This window comes from Prorops nasuta, unplaced genomic scaffold (genome assembly GCF_024137725.1).
Source record: "Prorops nasuta isolate Cenicafe-Biocafe unplaced genomic scaffold, Cenicafe_Pnas_1.2 PNAS00021, whole genome shotgun sequence".
Lineage (NCBI taxonomy): Eukaryota > Metazoa > Arthropoda > Insecta > Hymenoptera > Bethylidae > Prorops > Prorops nasuta.
Genome location: NW_027116818.1, coordinates 3,028,863 through 3,051,038, shown reverse-complemented (window position 1 = coordinate 3,051,038; position 22,176 = coordinate 3,028,863). Strand labels below are relative to the sequence as shown.

The window sequence follows — 22,176 nt, the reverse complement described above, 5'->3', positions numbered from 1 at the left end:
TTCTTGAAGGTATTTTATCTATTAAATTATTTTCAATTGAAAAAAGTCTAATTATTTTTATTGACCCCACAATAATAAGAAAACTGGTACAGACTCTGACATCTCTCTCTCATATTAATTAATATATAACATAGTATATCAATTATAAAATTAAACAAAAATCTAATATACTTTGTTGTACGACAGGTTCAAATTAGTGCACAATGTTAGGAATGTTATCGTAAACACATGTAGACTCACGGTGATATATACAAAGTGTGTATCAGCAATGATGTTTTTAATTTTAACCATGTGTATGTTTTTTTTTTCAGGATTAGCTTTCCGATATAGATAGGCATTTTAAATTTACGCGCATATTATGTAGGTATTATAGATTCTTTTTCATGAATTATAGTTTATATTTTTATACCTACATATAGGAAGGGAAAATAATATCTACTTATTCAGAAAGAAAGAAGTTTTATTTTTACTTTGAATATGTATATATAAACAATGTGTATAAAAGTATAAAAAATAAATATCAATAGCACCATTATTTCAGCAGTTCTACTTAGAACTACTTCGCCGTGATATGTGCTTCGTTCATTAAAAAATTACATAGCACGCATACGCAATCATTAAAATGATTAACTCGCAACAATTATATGACCGCGATTGAACAAACAAGCAAAAATAGATGATTGGTTGAAATCCATATAGAGATAGCATATAATATTCCAATTCCTTGCAATAATTATTCCTTTTCAATATTCTTAATTATTCTAAAATAGTGAAAACTTTGCACACTTTTTTGATACAATGTTAGACAGTTGTGGTAAACAATTTTACAGTGCTTTACATAGAATAAATTAAGAATTAAATACAACTAAATTATGAGATCATCAATATTAAAAACGTCCAATCTTTGACGGAAGAACTAGCAAAATCGTTTACCTTTTTTTTCAAAGATTTCTTGCTCGATTTAAAATATAGAAATGGCACGGTACTTATAATAAATGGTCGAATTATTATTGTCCATTAAGAAATGTAGACTAGTAACCCTAGTTTTGTTGGTCTCCGTACGTCGTATATACAATATTTCATATTAAAGCTGTTTGTTTTACAAAATCCTCTTGTCTAGGACGCTTCTATACATGGCAGTTATAATGTTTACGCATAATCGTATATAATTGCTGATCTTTACGAGTTGGCAGTTGGCAACATTTCACTAGTACTGCAGAAAATCCTCAGTAGTTTTTTCTCTGAATTAATTAATATCTAGTTCAATTTTCAATTTTCCATGCATCAGATTCTACATAGTTCATTCTTTTCACAGTTAAGATGAATACAGAGAACCAATACTAATCGCGTATGTCCTTTATATCTGGAGTGCGTAGTGGAAGGCAGAGATAAAGGCTTGTAGAGATAACATCTAAGCATATACCTCATAATCTATTACGTCTGCATTTTTCTCTGCCTACAGCTATATTACTGTAAATGAGTACTTTAGAGCTATTTCAAATGGGCCTCTGCATTCACTCTTAGAGTTATTAATTTATTCAAGTAGAGGTTGGAGTATTTTTTACGGATAAAAAATCTGTTGACTGTCCACATTAGATTGTCAATTATATTATAAAAGTTGAATAGCAATTCTTGCGGAATTGGTCAATTAAATATATAACGGTTAATGATCTTTTAGCCAATACTCCTTACCTGTTTTGCTGTTATTGAAATAAATTAACAATTCTAATCTTACGATAAAATTCAATTTCCAAAATTAAAACAACATACATGTATATACAAAATATTTACTATTTTTAAGGTTTAGATATTTTGTATTATAATTTTTAACTGTAAAAAATGTCTGGTCGGAAATTTTTTCGAACAGGAATACTTAGGCAGCGATCGAGGTAGCTGAAAATGAGTGGCTCTGCAGTGAAATTAAAATATTGCATTACATTATAACGATTGATCCGAAACAAAAACTAGCCACATTATAATAAATCGTATCAATAATTTTTCGATTGATTCGTACAATTTACGGAATTTTATTATTATAAAAGTTTCACTTTCACGCGATAGATTTTTTTTTAGCTTGGTAATTAAATAATTTTCAGATCAAAAATACAATAATAAAACCGAATTGCTGTATCAAACTGCAATCAAACGAGATATGAATATACAAGGTGTTCTTAAATTTATGTTACACGAAATATTCATTGTATTGAGAAAAATAATAATACATACATATTTTGAGTACTTTTAAAAATTTATCAGCTGGCTATATTGGTTTAATCTTGGGAGGCGTGCTGAAGGACATAGAACGGTCACAAAAAATTGTTAAGTGTAGCTTCCTACTTTTTAATCATATTTTTGTATAGCTTATCTCCAAAGCTTTTAAAAACACTGAATGGACTTATCATTTCATCTAGTCCCTGCCAGATATTTTAATTTAAAATTATAATCAAGTAGTTGAGCTATTCATACTAGTCAGTACACAATAAAAAAAATACAGATTTGCATAAAAAAAATCTAGGTCGTTGTATGTCTTTTAGTCGTTTCCCAAGGTCAAACCAAAATATCAGATAGATTATTAGAAGTAATAAAAATACATAAGGGTTTATTTTTTTCTAAATACAATTGTTAAGAAAATATCCTATGTATAAAAAATTATAGGACATCTTGTATATCTATAAGTGGTGTACAAATTTCTCTCTTAAACTGTTAAAACAAAACAGTTGTTAACATTACCGTTATAAAAAAATCTAATTGACTCAACTGCATCTCGTGTATCAACCTACGATAATAGTTGGCGAATATTTTTCTATGATCGTTCCTAAATTTTCAAAATTTTTTCTTTCTCATTTCACAGCGAGCAATAAAATTCATTTGCAAAAAACCGTATGCTTCACGAATGGTTCTTTCAGAATTCATAGTATAATACACCTAGTATTTCATGATGTAATATGATACGATGTTTCATAAAAGCTTCGGATTTTTTCTAAAATCCCTCATGATTTTCGGTCGCTTTGCAAAATATTCATGGTATCTCATGAAAACCCGTAACAATCCTTGCGTGTACCTAATGACTCTCGCGTCACTCATGCATAAAAGCATCGACATCCTGGTCCAAAGAATGTCAAAGGGATAAGGGAAATCCCCTGTAGGTACCCTGTCGGTATTGTCAAATGGGGGATTTCCTTGTATTTAAGACGCTCTCAAATATCCCCATACGGTTTATCGTTAGATTGGAAACTGGGGCGTCCCAGGAAGGACGCCATTAGCTGATTCTACGCGGGTGGCAGCACCACTTGGTGATGAATTGGCACGGAAATTACATAAATTTCAAGCTTTTCGCCAGAAGTCTTGTCGATAATATCGCCGTAGTTCACGGAATCGTAGGAAGGTGGCGCAAACAAATGATATGGCGGTGGTGGCGTTTCCGTCGCTCCATTTCCCGCGCTGACCACTTCCGCGCGTTGATTTCCATAGGGGACTCCCAGTTGCCTGCCGTTTCTGCGACAACACCACTCCGAGCAGCTAACTATGAGGAAAAATGCCACTAATCCTCCGAAAGAACCGATGTACCAGACTATCGACCATGGATCCAATGGGCTTTGTGTCTCACCGCTACCTAAAAAAAAAAATATTCATATACAAAACCACAAAACACAGTTCGAGGGCTCTTAGAGCCGAATTTATAAACCAAACTAAGCTCGAATTTCATATTAGGAAAGTCCTAACTAAATTCAAACCGTCGTCGGCATGTCAGAACAGCTATGCTTTGTTTTTAAAAAATGAATAAAAATTGTATGAATAATGTTTAGAATCTTAAATAGTTTTTGAGCGAGTGTAATACTTCGTTTCAAATATTCGGCGACTCAATCATTGCAATTTTTTAAGGAAAACTATCACATAAGTTTAATTTTACGGTTTCTGTATTGTCATGTGAGTTTTTTCTAATTTACAACTTTAAGAATAGTCAAAATTGTTTGATATATATACTCTCACATAAATTCAGTATCTTAAAACAATTTTAATCTCATGTTCTCTATATTAAATTTTAGAATTTTTACAAAGTTAAAATTTTACATACAATTAATTTTAGAACGAACGAAAATTGTTTAAGATCAACATCACCTTATATGAGTGATGCGTAAATTTTCAGAAATGCAAGTGAATAATGTTGAGAAATCAATTTTTTCTAATATATCTGAAAGAAAACTCTTTTTTGGTTTGTGTATGGTTTTCAGGTAATTATACTATTCCTTTATGAAATACACTAGTACATTTATAAATAACTCACTATTTTCGTATATGCATGATTAATGTCATTGTTGATGCCAATTTTATAAACTAATCTGCTTTTAGGTATCACCCTGTGAAGGCGATTAAGGAATTTCGATAGGACAGATTCTGGGAAAAAGAGAGAGCTATTTTGGTCAGACGATAACATTCCAGGAAAGCTGTTTCGATTATGGCGCTTTTGTTCTATTATAAGAGCAGCGTCTACCACGCGGAAATAATAAATGCCAAGCGCGAGAAGGCCAAAACATAATCAACACGAAACGCAAGATACCCGGTTACTGTCTTGCGGTTCTGATTTAAGGGACATATCAATTGCTGCGAATCTCATGTGTTATATCGAGACTTCTATACAATCGATTTTTCCCATGTTTTCAATGTAACATAAAAATGTATAATGTAAGAGGGTATTGTTATATAATTAGTAGGTATAAGCGTGTGGTGAATATTGATGACTCAATGCTTGCATTGGAGAATAGGCTGAATTATTCAGAGCGTAACAAAAGATATTAGACAATCGCATCTGGAGAACCTATAAGAGTTGTCCTGACAATAAATATTTATAAATTTTCAATAAATATTAAGCTTGTGTCGAGACTTTATACGTGGACAGCTTAGAATTGAATTGCTCATTGACATACCAAAAGCTGCCTGTGCAAAACAAAGGTTTTCTTCGAAGTATCGTATAGCTTTCTCTAGATATATTTACATGAAATATTAATTTTTTAATTAAGAATAACAATTATAATAATGGAGCAAAAGAAATTGGGGTAGAAAAAAATTATTTTAGACAAATAAATACAGTACCATAAAAATTGAACTTTACTACATTAAAAAATATTATAAACATTATTCAAGTAATTAATTAATAGTAAATAAATAATTATATATATATATATATATATATATATATAAATTCAGTAAATAAAATCATTAGAGAATCATTACGCAATGAGTGTTTTTTTATTGAGTCTGCAAAGTGGGATGAAGCGTGTAATGTATGCAAGCAGGCGTGAGTTAAATGGTCAATGAGCAGAATTACGGCCAGATCAAGGTTCCAGTGCGCGTGGCGACACCCTGGGGTCAATAAGTTGCAGCATTTTTCTCAATAACACAATGAAAAGTTGTGGCTCTACATCTATGCCTCATAAAACTTTATTGTCATCATTTATAAGGTTCGTGGTTGAATAAAGAATGCTGTTTTTTAATTGTAATATATAGCTACTGCTACCCCAGACGAAAATCTAATTTATTCTGTGTTTATAGGTAATTTTAGAGGAAAACACTCTTATCTCAGCCAAATTAAGCAAATCTTCGCAGTAATGTTGACCTCGAAAAATTAATTCATTCAGTGTCGACAGTGTCAATTCTCGCTTGATATTTCGTTAAGAAGAAGCTGCATTTGATAGAACAATCGGAATTTAACAGTTCCGATATGCCAACTTGTTTATTGGTCAATGACATTAGCATCCTGAGACTAAACAAAGATTAATTATATTTGTCTCCTGCTGCAGAGAATATTCAATGAGAAACGTGAGAGAATGTTCAATCCACTTTCTATTATTTCTAGAAATTCTATATTACTAGACAACTTTGGATATTGATTTATCTATCATTATTCGTTATTATTCCTGGAATTAACGGTGTCTTGAAATAAAACGGTTTATTTTTAATCTGCTATCTTAATTTTTCTAGGCTCCGCTGACCACTTCAATATTTACTGTTCATAAAATTCAGCTAGGAATGAGACATTGGTAAGCGTTCTAATAGGAGCTCGATATTTGCGGTATGTTAACTTTCCAATTCAACGGAATGTCTTACAGTATCCTTCCACGGCCGAAGTTCCAAGATCGAAGGATCCAGAATATCGGAACAAAGAATAGAGAAAATTATGCAAATTTCATGAACATTACAAAACCCCAAATACAAATATAATTTAGTATTAATTTCTCATTGATTTCTGTGCATGGAATTGTGACTGCAAGAAGAGTACAATTCTTTTATAGGTTAAAATTTTCAGGAATTTCTCTTTGCTCCTTATCTAGCTGTTCTTTTCATTGGACTGATAATTAAATTGGTAAATGTAAATATTTTTATACTCGTTGGATTTTAAAGTTATCTTTCAGTCATCATCGTCATTTTTATATAATTTTTAATTGATTTACGTATTACAGGGAGAGAGAGGCAATATTTTACAGCCTATCATTTCCAAGTTTTTTCTCTTCTCAGACAGCACTAAAAATTCTTTCAAAACAGTTTTAGAACTACATTTCACACAGACTACAGGAAGAAAGAATTCTTTCTTAAACTCTTTAAGAATTCTAAAATATTGTAGGATCTTTAGAAACAACTTACATGTTTACTGTCATTGAATGAAAAACAAGAAAAATTCTTCATATTTTAGCTGGATATTTTTCTTATCCCATCCTCTTTTTCAGTGGACTCACAATGAAATTAATTAACGTAAATGTTTTTACATGCTAATTTAATTTCATATCTCTCCTCAAGGACCTGATCATGTATGTAAATTTTTGTGAAAACTTGCACTTTTTTCTTCAAATTTTCACATGTAGTTAAATGATTTACCCCCCACATTATCACCGTCATTTTTATATATGATTCTTTACTGGATTTCAGTATATAATAGAAACAAAGGAGGACAATTCTTTTTCAGCTTACCATTGCCAGGATTTTTCCCTTTGCTCCTAGTCTCGTCGTCCTTTTCATTGGACTCATAATCGAATTGATAAACGTAAATGGTTTTAGGTTCGTTGGATTTTGGGTCGGTTCTCAGATCATCATCGTCACTCTCCTTATGCATCATCTTACTGTTCTCCAGGAACTTCTCAACAGTCGTCTCGTCGTAACTCGATAATCCGTCAACTGCAATATGAAGAAAATGAATAATCAAACAAATAAACAAAAACCTTTAAATTCTAAGATTCGACATATAAATATAACTCGCATATCTACCTAATTTTATCAAATTCAGAAAAACTCTATTTAGTATCTATGTAGCTTACAGAATATTGATTAGACAAACAAATAAATAAAAACCTTTAAATTATGAAACTCGATACATACATATCCTGAGCTCAATCGTTATTCCTATTTAATTCCATAAAACTCAACGAAACTTTGTTTACTGAAATATGAATGTTAAACAAATAAATAAACAAGAACCTTGAAATTACAAAACTCAATACATAAATAAATATCCACAACTTTACTTACGACCCTATCGTTACTCTATATCTACTTGATTCTATGAAATTCAACGAGAAATTCCATTTAGTATATCTATAGCTTACGAAACATTGATAATTCAGGTAAAATGCTATGCTTATTATTGGAATCGGGTCAACCTTTGTTCCCCTTCCACCTGATAAGACAGATTCAGCATCAGCCAGCAAATGCATTTATTAATAAATCTTGACAATATAACCAATACAACAATATATATAGTAATTATAGAAACTAAAAAAAAAGATGAGTTGATAGTCGAAGAAACTCTCGCAATTTCTGCACGTGTAATGCAAAAGAAGATAGTGGGATTTTTAACGGGCCACTGCAACTGATAACCGTTATCAATCGTAAATTTGTTCTTCATTTACGTACTTTAAAGGAGCTCTCACGAATATCTTTCCGATTGCTTCCAGCTTCTTCGCGTAATTGGCCAAATTTCATTTGTTTACTATCAGGGCGTTCGTAAACGGTTTGCTTTTCAAGCTCATCGTACAAATATTCCAATTAATTCAACACTCAAATAGTATAAACAATGATTTTCTCTCTATCAGTGTTCGAAGCTTTGCAATAATATATCTCATAAAAAGCTACGACTGAAGATAAATTCACAGAAAAGAGTATTAATATTTTATAAATTTAAAAAAATAGAAATAAATTGACTCAAATAGAAAATATGTTTGCATTATTTGCGTTTAATCTACTTGCAAGCTTATTGTGCAAATATTTTAATTGATTTAACACTTTAATACTATAAAAAAAATTTTTTTTTCTATCAACATACAAATTTTTGCAACAATATCTATTTTAAAAAGCAGCGACAGAATATAGGTTTCCGAAAAATATTAAATTAACATCATTTTATATTTGTTCGCCAAGACGGTCATTTTCTACTAACTTCTAGTAGTGTACTCTCCGTTTTGCAATTTCTTCATTTTCTTTTACTATGCTAATTAACAATACATTAGTTTTTACTCAAACTCTGTTATTCTTTTCATTATTGCTAATATTTATTTATAAGTTCTGCAAATTGACACGTCCGTCTGCTAATAAAGTGACGAGATATTTGTAAGTAGTAGAAATAGCTAAAGTAATAGTGTCAGGGCTAGCTTAAAAAGTAGATGAAATGCAAATGGGTCAGACATACATTTCTAATTTTCAATTCTAATCATTTATTTTTAAGTTTATAAAACGTTAGCATATATTTTTTTGAAACCTATAAATACCATCATTATTTATTTTATTTTATGAAAGACTTACAAATCTCTTCATACAAGGATATAGAGTGAAATACTGTTTATATATATATATATATACCTACTGTTTGAGTGTTAAATTAAATGGATTATATGCACAAAAAGTTTGAAAGTAGATGAAGCGCCAATAAGGCAGACACAAAAATTCAGGATTTTAAATTTTTATTAATTAGTTTGTATTCAAACAAATATAAATTATTTATTAAGAATCAATAAAAAAAGTGAGAGGTAGCCAGTCGTTTTTTCTGATGCGATTAGAATTCTATAGAAAAAAATACTATACTCGACCGATGAAAAATTCACGCAAGTGAATAAACGTCTTGCATCTTTAACAAATTAATAAAAAAATTTATGCCACGTCATGCAATGGGAAGAAAATAAATAATAATAATGTGAAGCCATATATATATATATATATAATCATTTCCATAGGAAGATTGTATTTAGTCTTGGAGATGGGATTTGAATTCCATGAAGGAACCGTTCAATTAATGAGAAATTCACACAGGTGAATACACGACTGGCGTCTCCTCTCCCCTCCCCCTTATCAGCCAGGCAAACCCAGGGAACAGGCAGACCTCATCGAGACCGGACGACCTTCGCCAATGGAGCTCAATTTATAGCAGCAGGCAGAACTGCAACTAATTAAGCATTATAAGCGTCCGCTTAACGTAAACACCCCGGTTCAAATTGTCAATTGGACCTTTCAGACTACCACAAAGAGCCTGCCTTGAATCATCAATATTAATTAGAAACTCTTGTCATTCTACCAGAAAAAAACTCTATATTTCTTCAATTTGTCGATTCGACCTTTAAAACAGTTGAACTAAGCTATTCTTTCATTAAGCAAATGTACAGTATAAATTTCGAAACCGGCTCTCGTCCAAAAATACGAATCTCGAATGCGAGGCCACTCGCGATATTTTTAAACTTATTTGCATCGATTTTTGGATAAATCTATCATCAGTGAGTTGAAATATTAAAGCGATAAATATTTTTGTACGTGAAAGAATTGAAACGACGACTAGCTTAAACGTTATAGCGAATATTAATTGATTTAATTGAAATAAAAAGAGAAGCAGAAAATAAAAATAGGATGAAATATTCAATTCCAATTCATTTTCAGACTTACATCGATTTTTGGATAAATTTACAATCAACGAATTGATATATTATTCGAGGTTAAACAGAGACAAACTCGATTTAGGAAGAAAGTAGCAAAGGATCTGTATGGAATAAAAAGTGCAATTTAAATTTTAATTGACCAGCAAATGATTACTAATGAGTTTCGATGATTTTCGGATTTGCATCTATTTTTTGATGAATCTATCATGCATGAGCTTGGCATATTAAAATATTGCGGTACGTGAAAGAATTGAAACGACTAATTAAAACATTACCGAAGTTTAAAATACAGATAATAAATGTGGAGAGAAAAGTGATAAGCACAAATGTTATGAAAATTCAATTTCAATTTCGATTGAGCAGCAAATGGTTGCTAATGGGTCTCAATGATTTTCAAAAGATGAGAACAATACTCTTATCGAGCTCTAAGAGCTAATTAAATCAGTCTCTCATGAAGCAAACAAGTGACGCAAAAACGGTTTTTACCTTAACACTTCTTACAGTTTCTAATTTGCTCATTATTCTTTTGTTTATCAATAGTGTAAGCCTTATACTATTCCATTGAATCAAACTTCTCAATCGGTGAGAATGAAAAGTATAGGAGTTTCAATTCCTTAAATTTCATAATAATAATTAACTTATAAAAATTTTAATGGTATATTAAAATTAGGTTAATTCACGTAAATTTCCTTTATTACAACAATATTCTTCTTTTGTAACACTTTTAAAAAATAGACACATCAATCTTATATTTGCAGAGTTCTTTCTTCTGATAAAATACAACGTCATTTATGCACTTAGTATGTTTGTACCTTTATCTCAAATCTCCTAGCTACGTAGAATAATTATTATTAGTATTTCTATCATCAATATAGTGGTAATTCAAGTTTCATCAGTTCATATTGATAGCAACAAATCGAAAGTCATATTTCTACTCAGTTTTATCTTTTTATCACTTGTATATTTTATTACTAACCGGCCATGATTCACTAATATATTTACTGTTCATTCATTTGTCAAGCGAATGAGTCATACAATCTAAGAATGAGCACAAAACTTGTCTATATATATTTTTACATAAAGCAATTCTTATTACTTAGCCAATATCCACGCTTTGATTAATAATTAACAGAAAATTGAAATTAAATCTTTAGAAGATGAGCTCGTATAGTATACATATACAGATACAGGAAATGGGTTGACTTATGAGATAGACGAAGAATTATGAATAATGCATGAATGACTTTATTCGTGTGTCTATAAGAATGATTCTCGTGTCAGAAAAACCTAAGATCAAACAGTTACACAAGTCAATATATTCCTTACAATCATTTTGACAAAATTTTAAATTCCACTTGCACAAAGCATTTTAAGCATAATTACATAATCATCGAGACAATTTTGAATCACGTGCTGCAGCTATAAAGATTTCAATACTGTATATGTAAAAATGAATTTTGAACAGAATCCGTTGCTCCGACATATATATGTAAATTCACATAAATGCAAATTTCTTAACGGAGTCAATATGCCAAGCACGTGTTTACATGTTTTCTGTATAACGGTGAACAGCGAAGAAGCAGTTTAGTTGATTAGCAAATTTTACTTTCAGTCATTTAATGCTTAAATAATGAACGTACTACTTAAGTAGGATTGGAAATTGCACAAACAATTATATACATGCTTGGATAAATCTTTGTGCGTTTAAAGTTATTGCATTTCAATAAGAAGCTGTAATTTAATTATTTGCAATAAGCCAGCGAATATTCAATTATCGAATTTTCTAGCCAAAGCTAATGAGCGTTCTTCATTACTTGTTTCCAAGATATTGATAAGTCCATACAGCCAAGTTTCGTTTTATTATCGGAAGTATTGTTAGTCTAAAGCAGGAGAGTGGGACAAGACAAGAGTCCCTGAAGACTTTCGAGGCGAGCGCGCACGTGTTAGTACTATATACAAGGTGCTCCGTTAACTTTTGCCAAAGTGGTAGATTCGTATAGAGCAAATGATTTTAAAAATTAAATTCTTAAACAATTTTTCATTTGGACTTTGATTAAAAAATTATTCAGATTTAACTATTCATAGATTTGAGGCATCCTATTAATAGAACTGTTTAGGAACCTTCTCCTATCGATACGAAATTCCTTTAATTCTTTGATTAAAAGAAAATTTCAAAATTAAGAATTATTAGCCTTTGATAACTTTTTAATTAAGGGCTACAGGAGAAAAAGTGTTATACAAATTTTATATCATCAAAACTATTAATTATATTTGATTTTATTGTTTGGCATGAGTTATTTGGACACCTTGTATATGATCCTCTATTTTCCAGAGCCACTCAAAGCACACACCGCTGCTGACCTATTATCCAAGTTGCAAGTCGTGCACAATCAGCTTAATCTGTGTATGCCTATACTATAAATTATATACATATATATATCATTTATTTGCAACACCAAGTAAAACTTGCATGCAGCTGTTGAAAAAGTAAAAATACATTTGGACGACAACGGTGTTGCTGCTTATGAAAATAGCGAAACATCTGGTGGAAAATGACAATACTGTGTATATTCGACGACCACTTCCGTCAAGATTTGTCATATTCAGATTCGAATTGTAGATTTGCCAACAATATTCGTTTTAATAATTGCTTCTTTTATTTGCCTAATATTAATACTACTACTGCTACGAGGCAGCTCTTATCTGATTGGACATTAATTATTGGAAGGATATTAATCATTCATCGAGCTATAATACCCTGAGTGAAACGTCAGACTGAAATTTCTCGCCTTTGGAATAATCTAGCACACATCAGAAAGCAATTTTTCTATTCTTTTTTGAGAGAAGAAACTTATAGAAGTAATAGTTAAATTTCATTGAAATTTAAATTAAAAATGATGAAATTTGAGTGCCAGGTATTTTAAATCTGATTAAACATTTGCTGAGATAGATTTAGCAATATGGCAGATATGAAACAGAACAATATTTTTCTATTATTTTTTCAAAAAAAATTGAAACAATAATTAAGCTTTATTTAAGCAAAATTGAAAAAAAAATATCAATATCATGACGTTTTAGATTTGATTATGTTTACTAAGATATATTTAGCATTATAACAGATAACAATCCAAAAAATATCTTTCTGTTGTTATTTGAGAAAAAAAAGAAATTTTAGAGACAAAAATGTAGCATAAACTGAAAGAAACGAATTTTTGAATACAATGGTATTTTAGATCTGAATGTGTTTGCAAAGATAAATTTAGCATCAATAGCAGGTACAAATCAGACATATAATTTTCTATTAGTCTTTGAGAAAAGAAAGAAGTTTTAGAAGCAATAAATATAAGTAAATATAATAGAATTTATAGATTACAAACTAAAAGGAAAGAAATTAGAGTGTCATGGCGTTATAGATCTAATTGGATGTTTGCAGAGATAGATTTGCACGTGTGTATATGCGACGAGGCGTATCTGGAGCACATTAAAAGGGCTTTTGGCAGTCTGCCAAAGCTTACCGGAAAGCGACAGACTCGTTAACGGATAACCACTGACAATTAAGTAAACCAATCGATCTGAGAAAGCTCAGGTTGCTAGCTTATTGAATTCTTATTTCAAAAAGAAGTTGTGTTACTTGTATTACACTTTATACACATTGATCAAAAAAATAATTTTATTCTAATAAATCTTTGTTTTAAATAGTGTTAATGAAAAGTTTACTTGGTAGTGATGAAATTGAATTGAATGGATTAGATTTGATTTTATTAATTTTCTTTTAGTTTAATGGGTTAAGAAACTATTTGGAGTAATATTTATTTATAAATGAAATTTCTTTCTCAGTGCACAAAGTGATAAAATTTCCTTAGGTTGAAAATCTGGTATTTGTAAAAATAAAATAAGCACAGTAGCATATGTATTTTGAAGAAAAATACGAGAGGATTGTGGAAGAATACCTAAATATCAGCACCGTGCCTACCAACTATTATTACATCCCGGGAATACGTTTGGAAACATGAAAATTGCTTGTCTTATGCAAATGAGATTCCAGAATGGAACGCAATAAAAAGTGACGAAATAAATGGGCCGATGTTGCTACTTAAAATAATCAAATCAAATATTTACAAGACACGTGAGCTGTCGGCGTAAAATTAATTGCGTTGAAAAACGCGTGAAATTGATAGTAGATCGACAGAGAATATAAATTATGTTATAAGGGGTTTAGATAATTAAAATAAATGTATAAAAAAGAAAAAGGATGTAATTGAGATAATTATTTTACAAACAACATGAATTAGAAAATCCTAATAATATTAAAAATTAGAAATGGATGGTCTGTCTACTCCATTCATTATCCACTTGACAGAAGCAAAAGTCTTTATCTACTATGCAAAATACATGTTATTGGAAAATTATTGGAACATCGATAGAGAATATAATTAAGTGTTTAAATAATCAAAGAAAATAAAGAAAAAAGAAGGAAAAAAGGTAATTGAATCGTTGATTTGAAAAACAACATGAATCACAAACACCTAATAATAATAATAAGTATCTGCCTCTTCCATTCTTTATTCACTTAAACGCAGCAAAAGCCTTTATCTACTGAGCAAAATACTTATTATTTGAAAATGATTGGAATATTGAAAGAGTATATAATTAATTTGAGAGTTTGATTAATCAAAAGAAATATAAAAAAAGGAAACAAGGTAATTGAATCGGTCATCTTAAAAACAACGTGAATCACAAAATCTGAATAATAATAATAAACATCTGCCTTATCCATTCTTTATCCACTTAGAATCATCAAAGGCCTTTATCTGTTATACAAAACACTTATTATTTGAAAATTATTCGAATGTCGAAAGAGAGTATAATTAACCCGAGCGTTTGAATAACCAAAATAAATGAAAAAATTAGGGAAGAAGGCAATTGTACCGATTATTTAAAAAACAACTTGAACCACAAAATCCTAACAATAAATATCTAACTTGATCTTCCCCATTTTTTATCCACTTGACAGCAACAAAGATCTTTACCTCTTCTATACCAAACAAAGATTACTTTCATTCCCTCGTCAAAAGGCTAGATGAAAATTATCCAAATATTAAATAAGATATCTCAATTAAGAAAAAACGTAAAGACAAAGTGAGATAATTATGATATTGATAGACTTTTGACCAGACAAAGTTGCTATTAGCAACATAATCGATTATGATTGTGATGACGATGATTTGATATCTAGGGGCTATTTATGGGAGGAAGAATTGCTCTGGTATTTCTCATCGATAATTGTCTTCTTTATCGTAGTGAAGAATCTCGTTCTCGAGTGTCATCCCATCTCTCCAGCCAAGACTTAAAGTAGCTTCTCAAAGCTATGTTGCAAATCTAATTTATAACATCGAGAACCGTCTCGTGGCGTGGCTTAAATTCCTGAATATCTCACATCTCTGTTTATTGAAACATAGAGTCATAACAACACCTATATTCATTTACTCTCAGAGGTGCATCTTGAAACAGGCAAGAGCTTCAATTTTAGAAAATAATAAAATTAGCTCGGAGAGCGCGGCTGTTGTGATTTAAATATTCCAGATTGGTATTGATTCTAAGAAAAAGGAAAAGTCTATGAATATAAGACTTTTTTAAATCCTTTAAAAAAAATTCATTTTTACTCGAGTTTCTCTACTCGTGTTCAAACCAGCTAAGGTTAGCATTATTTTTAAGTGAATTTGCGCGTATCGATAAATCAACCAATCAACGCTGATTTTGTAGTCACAGACATTATTCATCAGCGATTTTAGACTTTCAAATCGGATAGCCAACAATTACGACTAATCTCCGCAAATTTTTGTACCCTTGATAACAATACGCACAGCTGAAGACAGATGGAAAATTCTGATAAACAATTAAACTCATCTATATCGATCATTGGTAAAACGATAACGGGAAGCTTGAAAGTTTATTTCAGTTTCTTGTTGTAGGGTGAGCGATCTTACGTCGAGTGTCACGTGACAGAAATGACTCGACCGCGCGAGAATTGAAAATAAAAGACAAAAACTTGCTTGGAAGCACAGGCAATTATATTGATGTATGCTTTTGTTTTAACAGGTATTAATGGATTTCCGAAAGCTTCATTTGCTGAAAACAAATGAAATCTAATAAATTCTAGAATTTAAGAACACGTTTTAATTCACTTCCATTTTATAATTGACAAAAGCTTTGTTCAGAATAACAACGTATCGTATTAAAGAAAGCACATTTAAATATACTCCAATTTTACCACGATGAAAGCATCGTTTATTCAAAATAAAAATTATTTACGAAACCTCGTATTTAAGAGTACAATTATACACGTATTTCAATCTTACCAGTTAATGGTGGATTGACGAAAGCTTCGTTAGTTCCCATCAAAAGTATTGCCACGACGAAAAACGACCTGGCCAACATAATCATCTTCGCACTATTTAAAAACATTACAAATTTTCAACTTCACTACACGTTAACGTTTCCTATCCACAATGATAGAAGGCCTCGAGAAAATGTGTAAATTCTATTAGAAAACGACCTTCATTTTCCAAATAAACGGAAACTCTTCTGTTTACAACTTGTAAGAGGCTCAGTTGAGCTCGAGCTTTTCAGAAGTGATTTGCAAAATATCTAATGCTTTTCTCTTCTTTTGCAAAGCTTCAATAATTTCCTTTTCCCTCAAAATCCAACAAATTTTTTTCTTGTATTATAAGAAAACCTCTTTAGGAAAATCTTTCAAGTGACGAATGTGTAAGATGTGAAACACTTGCAGGGTACCAAAATAAACTTTGTATTTCCTCCTACTCTCTCCTCTTTCTTCTTATCCAGCAATTTTTAAGCTCGAAAGCTTCAAAGCTCCCGTCTCAAGAGCCACTGGAAGCTCGCCTCTTTTTGGCATCGGTTTCCATGAGTAAGCCGATGTGGACAAAATTTGCTTCTCACTGATCGATCTTCTTCTTCTTCTTCTTCTTCTCTCGGAAGGTCTTTCAGTACCTGATGAAACTCTTTCGTTGTACACGTTTTGTTCTATGCCACAATACGCCGGACTGAAGAGACTCGACTCGGCTTAGCCGGCCGACTTCTACCGTACGAGCAGTTAGCCAGCAGTGAACTGCTCGTACGTAGCTTGGCCATCGTAATATACATAAAGTCGGCAGATAAGCTGTGGCGGAGGGGACGGTGCCTGACACCCCTTCTCCTCATCCTCATCCTCCTCGTTCTCATCTACCAGACTACCACACCACCACCACTATCCTCGTCGTCGTGCTACTGCTGCTGCTGCTCACCACTTGAATAAAAAAGAAAGAAACATAAAATCGCTTTTTACACTCTCGTCTGTCGCTTTCTGTATGAACGTGTATACTTGAGTACGTATATACATACTTATACTCACTTTACTCAGCCCTTTAGTCTCTGACTCGTGTCTCCTTCAATTTCTCATCTCAGCAAGGATCAGTCTTTTTTTCCCTCTTACTTTTTTTATTTAGTGCTAATTTTCTGTTTTTCGCTAGATTTTCCTTCTCTCTGCTCTAGATTAGCTTGCAATTCTGAAGGTGTAAAGTATTTCCTTGAATTATACTCTATTTCAATTTTTTATTTCTGAAAGAATCAATCTTTTTTTTTTAGTGCTATTTTTTGTTTTTCTCTAGATGTTCCTTCTGTCTGATTTAAACTAGCTGGCAATTGTTAAAACATAAAATTATTTCCTTCTATTGTTTTTCTTTTCAGCAAAGATCGATATTTTTCCTTCTTTTCCTTTAATTCCAGTTTTCCTATGTTTCACTTGATTTTTATTCTTTCTACTCTCATCATTTAGCCGGCAATCTTGAAAATCCACGATTACATCCTATTTAATTCTTCTCCACTTAATTTTTGATCTTAGCAAGGATCAGTATTTTATCTACTTTCATTCAGTGCCAATTTTCCATTTTCCTCATTTTCTCTGAATTTTCCTTTCTTCTGCTCTCGACCAACTTACGATCCTGAAAATTCGAAATTATTTCCATTAAACATTAGTATACTAGTAATGAAATAAATGGATGGCCGTCTTTAAAGGTAATAAAATTATTATTGGCAATTACGTGAATCAAAGGGAGAAACAGAAGCATCATATAGGTGAGGAAAATACGCATTATTTTTTGCATCTCGCATTAGCATAAGCCGAGACGTATTACAAAACTGTAGGAAACAATCGCAATTTCACAATTAATCACTGTTTGAATTGAATAACCAATACATACATATATATAATAATTAATGACTCGATCATTTCTCTTGTTTGGATTATTTTCTGCTAGTCTTATCTAGTATAAAACCAAAGCGCATAGATAAAGAAAAAAACAGTAAGAATACTACAATGAAATTATGAGTAACAGAGGAGTTATTTTCTACAATTGTGTATTCTACCGGGTGATCCATTAACTACGTTCAAATCTATATAATTTTGGTTAATAAGAATAATTAAAAAAAATCATGTGCCATTTTTAAATTCAGCCTTTCACAAAGAAATTGCAAAGTTGAAAATTGTTTAATTTAAGTTTCTAATTGGTAAATCAATCCATTGATATACTTCTATTGATCAGGCTTCCCTATAGAATGCTTCTAACAGAAGAAGTTTCTAATGTAACAATTTTTAATATTGAGTAATTTCTCCATTAAGGGTTATTTATAAGAAATAGAATCTACACGCACAAAATCATATTTTTAATTTAAAAATTGATTCGTAATTAACTGGCCACCCGGTATAACAGCCTTTGGGAAAATGTTTCACTCGCACGTGTGATTTACTGACATGACGAACAATACACTAAGAGAAATTATCCGCAATCCAATGACCGAATAAAGTTAAAGACATGGCTGTCTACTATTAGTCTGATTAACTATTTGTATACGATAAAATTAATAGAAGAGAAACAACGTTGACATTTTGGACTATTGTCCATTGTTGCACATTATAATACTATAAGCCTTACGTAGAGGATTGCAGCTTTCCTCGTCACACCTCGAAATCCAAGTGTCAGAATGTATACTAATTAACATAATGTCTCATACGCACACATACGAACACACTTTTTCTCTTCACAGAACTTCCGCTTATACTTCCTACTTTTATATGGCTAATTTGAATCATGATTGACGATAGTCGATCGTCTTCTAAATTTACAGGCATTATTATTCGTCATCTACGCGTGATGTTTTACAGGAATTGCAACGAGTCAGGGCTAACTTGTGCGATACTTGACACACAGCTAGCTTCGTTAACGAGCCACCTGGAACGAGACTAACGAGCATCTCCTCGCATTTCATATGATGTATTCCCCTGTACAGTGGAAAAAGCGATATATCCTGCCCCTGTCAAGTCTTCTTCCTGCTTCCCCCTCCCCCTCTCATAGCTCTCAGTTTTTATAAATTCATTAATTCCCTATTAATTTTTACGATTTATTTCTACTGACAACAAATAGAAGGTTTCATAATCGAATTCAAGTCTCGGCGATATCGATTTTTAATTAGTCTCCATCATTTCTTATTCGGGTTTTACTTTTCCTGATAAAACACTATCTCGATGTAAAAACGTGAACGAAAAAACGTTTAGTCATCATTTTCCAACAATTACCTTTCAATGCGATATTAACATAGTTTTCGAATCTAAACGCACTTTTATAATTATTTTTTTGATAGATAGTAAAATAAGCTTAAATATTTTCAGTATACACGCGTATTATATACATGGTTGGTGTTTCGGAGAAATAGTATAATACCAAGTGGATTCGTAGCTCGTAAGCTAAACGTCAGGAATTTCAAACTGTAAATGCCAGGCTACGTTTTCTCATGCTAATTTTCATGAGAGGCATTAACAATCGAAAAGACAAGACGTTCACGCCACTCTCCTCGTGTTTACCTAATTAGTCAGACAGGCGAATATACAATTGCCTGAAAAACCATTCCATTCGAGCGAAAATCTCCAAAATATTCTGATACTATCGGGAAACTTCTTATCTAAATGAAATTTATTATGCGAGCAGGAATAGATTGTATTTTTCGCTTCTGTTTAATTGATAAATATTCAAATGCGTACGACTAATAAATCATGTGCTTTACAGATAATTTATTGCATCAAGAACATAATTGTATAATACTCGTATCAATTGTACTCGTTATCCATTATTCAATTAAAGAGCCTATCGTCGTAAGAATTTGTAAAAACGACCCTTCGATAGTATAAACATACATATTACGTGTTACTTTTAGCATTACAAACTAGGTATTTTGTTATATTTTATTATCTTCTATTCTTATGAGATCTGTTAAATATTACCAACCAGAACCAATGAATAAACTACTATGTAGAATACTGATTTAAAAAGAAAAGAAACTGGTTCTCATTTATTGCTTTATACGAGTTGGTGCCACCTGCTCTGAGAAGAAAAGCAGAATCGAATGATTTTCGATTTTAATTTATAAGCCTTACAATGTTCAATAAAGACGCACATCAGCGATGAATAATTCATGCCATGCTTCTTTTAAGGCTTTAAAGCACGATATGCATTGATAAATCAATTTACTTCTAGTCCCAGTATCGATAAACAATGTCGATTAACTTGATAATCACCAAGATTTTATCCAAGAACATGTAGACCAATTTTATACTGGTCACTGCTATTTTAAAATTGTAATAATCACACAATCTCTCGCTAACAGTATTACATTTGCTATCTTCGTGATAATCATTCCAAGTATTTCAATTGTCGATACTCTCCTCCATGTACAAACTTCCGGTATCACCGTCCAAAATCTAAAAGTTCTCCTTATTAAATATGATAGTGATTCAGGAAACATATAATCATGATTTCGTTAAAGATTACATCAGCTATCTTTATAATAAACGTTGTTGTTATTTTAGACATTGTACAGCTAATAAGTCCTCGCGATCATGGGTAGATAATAAGAAGCGAAGAGCTAAAACAAGGAAGAAAAATTATGGGAAGATATTATTGAGCAAACAGTCAATGAGGAAGAAAAATGACATAGGAAGTACCTGTTAATGTGCAATAATATTTACTACTAGTATTTGCATCATTGAAAATTTTCCAGGTATACGACGCTTGTGTGTGACTTTTAGAAAAGCATTGCCATCCTTACGCCGTTCTTCTAATAATAGAATGGTAGTAGTGGTATGACGACGCTTCTTCCATCAATGGCAAGATTACCGTTTACTCCAATCACTTCCGCCATCGATTTAGCGCGTACCAATAAGTACAGCCTCGCTTGATCATAATTCACAAATATATATAGACTTTCTAAACGAAAGATAAGGAATTATTGCCCAAGGAAATCCCCGGGCTTTTAATTGCCCTCACGTGGCTGACAAAACGTATCATGATAATCGAGCAGATTTAACTGCAATTAATCACTCGTGCCTGTTTTGAGATCACCACTTTTCTCTTTTTCTATCGGGAAACATATAAAAATCATTCGATAAATCAAATAAATAAAAAATTTGTCAAATTGCGTTAATCGCTTTACAACTTGAATTATCCAAAATACAAATCATCGCTTTAATCGCACTCGTGTACTACATACAACTCAATTAAGATCTTAGCGAGATACGAGACGTACAGAAAAAATCGAAATAAGAAAAATCTCGTAAAACAGCAATTATGATTATCGCATTGCGGATAATAGACGGTTATGCGTACTTGTCTGTGTATGCTTGCGATTAAAAATGACATAATTTGCATCAGACATTGAATTATGGGTCTTTGCGTAATCCTGATCTTATTATAAATTGGTATTTCGAACAATCGATCTATTTTTAGTAAGTTGTGTGATAAGCGGTCCCATGATAAACAGGAATCGCTATAAGTCTCGAGTACGTCACGCACCACTCATACTAATCCCTCATATCGATAGATTATTCTTTTTATGTCGCGTTGGAGGCTAACGACTGGTGCCTATTGAAAGATACAAGTAGTATAACATTGCGGAATCGCAAGCTAATCAATTTCTCAATGATGCAATAAGTAAAAGTAAAGGAAACTAAGTATTTTTTTCTTTCAGCAAGCTAATCATCCTAGACCACTCCAAAACGAATCATCGAACGAAAAGCAACAAAGCTTCGAGTTTTCTTATTACTTAAAATAACTTTGTTTTCTTTAAAATGAGAGAAATTTCTATTTCTTTCTCTGATTTCTTGAAATTCCTCAAAGTAGTTTTCACCATTGACTAAAATTATTCTTTTCGGTATACGATT

At 31.6% G+C, this 22,176-nt stretch overlaps 1 protein-coding gene across 1 annotated transcript; it reads right to left on the bottom strand.

The window, feature by feature from the left end:
- Window positions 1-183: 183 nt before the first annotated feature.
- On the bottom strand, window positions 184-17,013 carry LOC136781017 (uncharacterized). The gene is made up of 3 exons (XM_066739673.1): window positions 16,268-17,013; window positions 6,964-7,167; window positions 184-3,613 (listed from the first exon to the last, which is right to left on the bottom strand). The coding sequence occupies exons 1-3, from the start codon at window positions 16,371-16,373 to the stop codon at window positions 3,270-3,272; spliced, it is 654 nt and encodes a 217-aa protein (XP_066595770.1). The 5' UTR covers window positions 16,374-17,013; the 3' UTR covers window positions 184-3,269.
- Window positions 17,014-22,176: the final 5,163 nt, after the last annotated feature.

Coding starts and splice junctions, on each gene's coding strand:
- LOC136781017 (XM_066739673.1), bottom strand. CDS start 16,373: ATGTTTTTAAATAGTGCGAAGATGATTATGTTGGCCAGGTCGTTTTTC. Junction 7,168..16,267: donor CGTCAATCCACCATTAACTG/GTAAGATTGAAA, acceptor TTCATATTGCAG/TTGACGGATTATCGAGTTAC. Junction 3,614..6,963: donor AGGGAAAAATCCTGGCAATG/GTAAGCTGAAAA, acceptor TTTTTTTTTTAG/GTAGCGGTGAGACACAAAGC.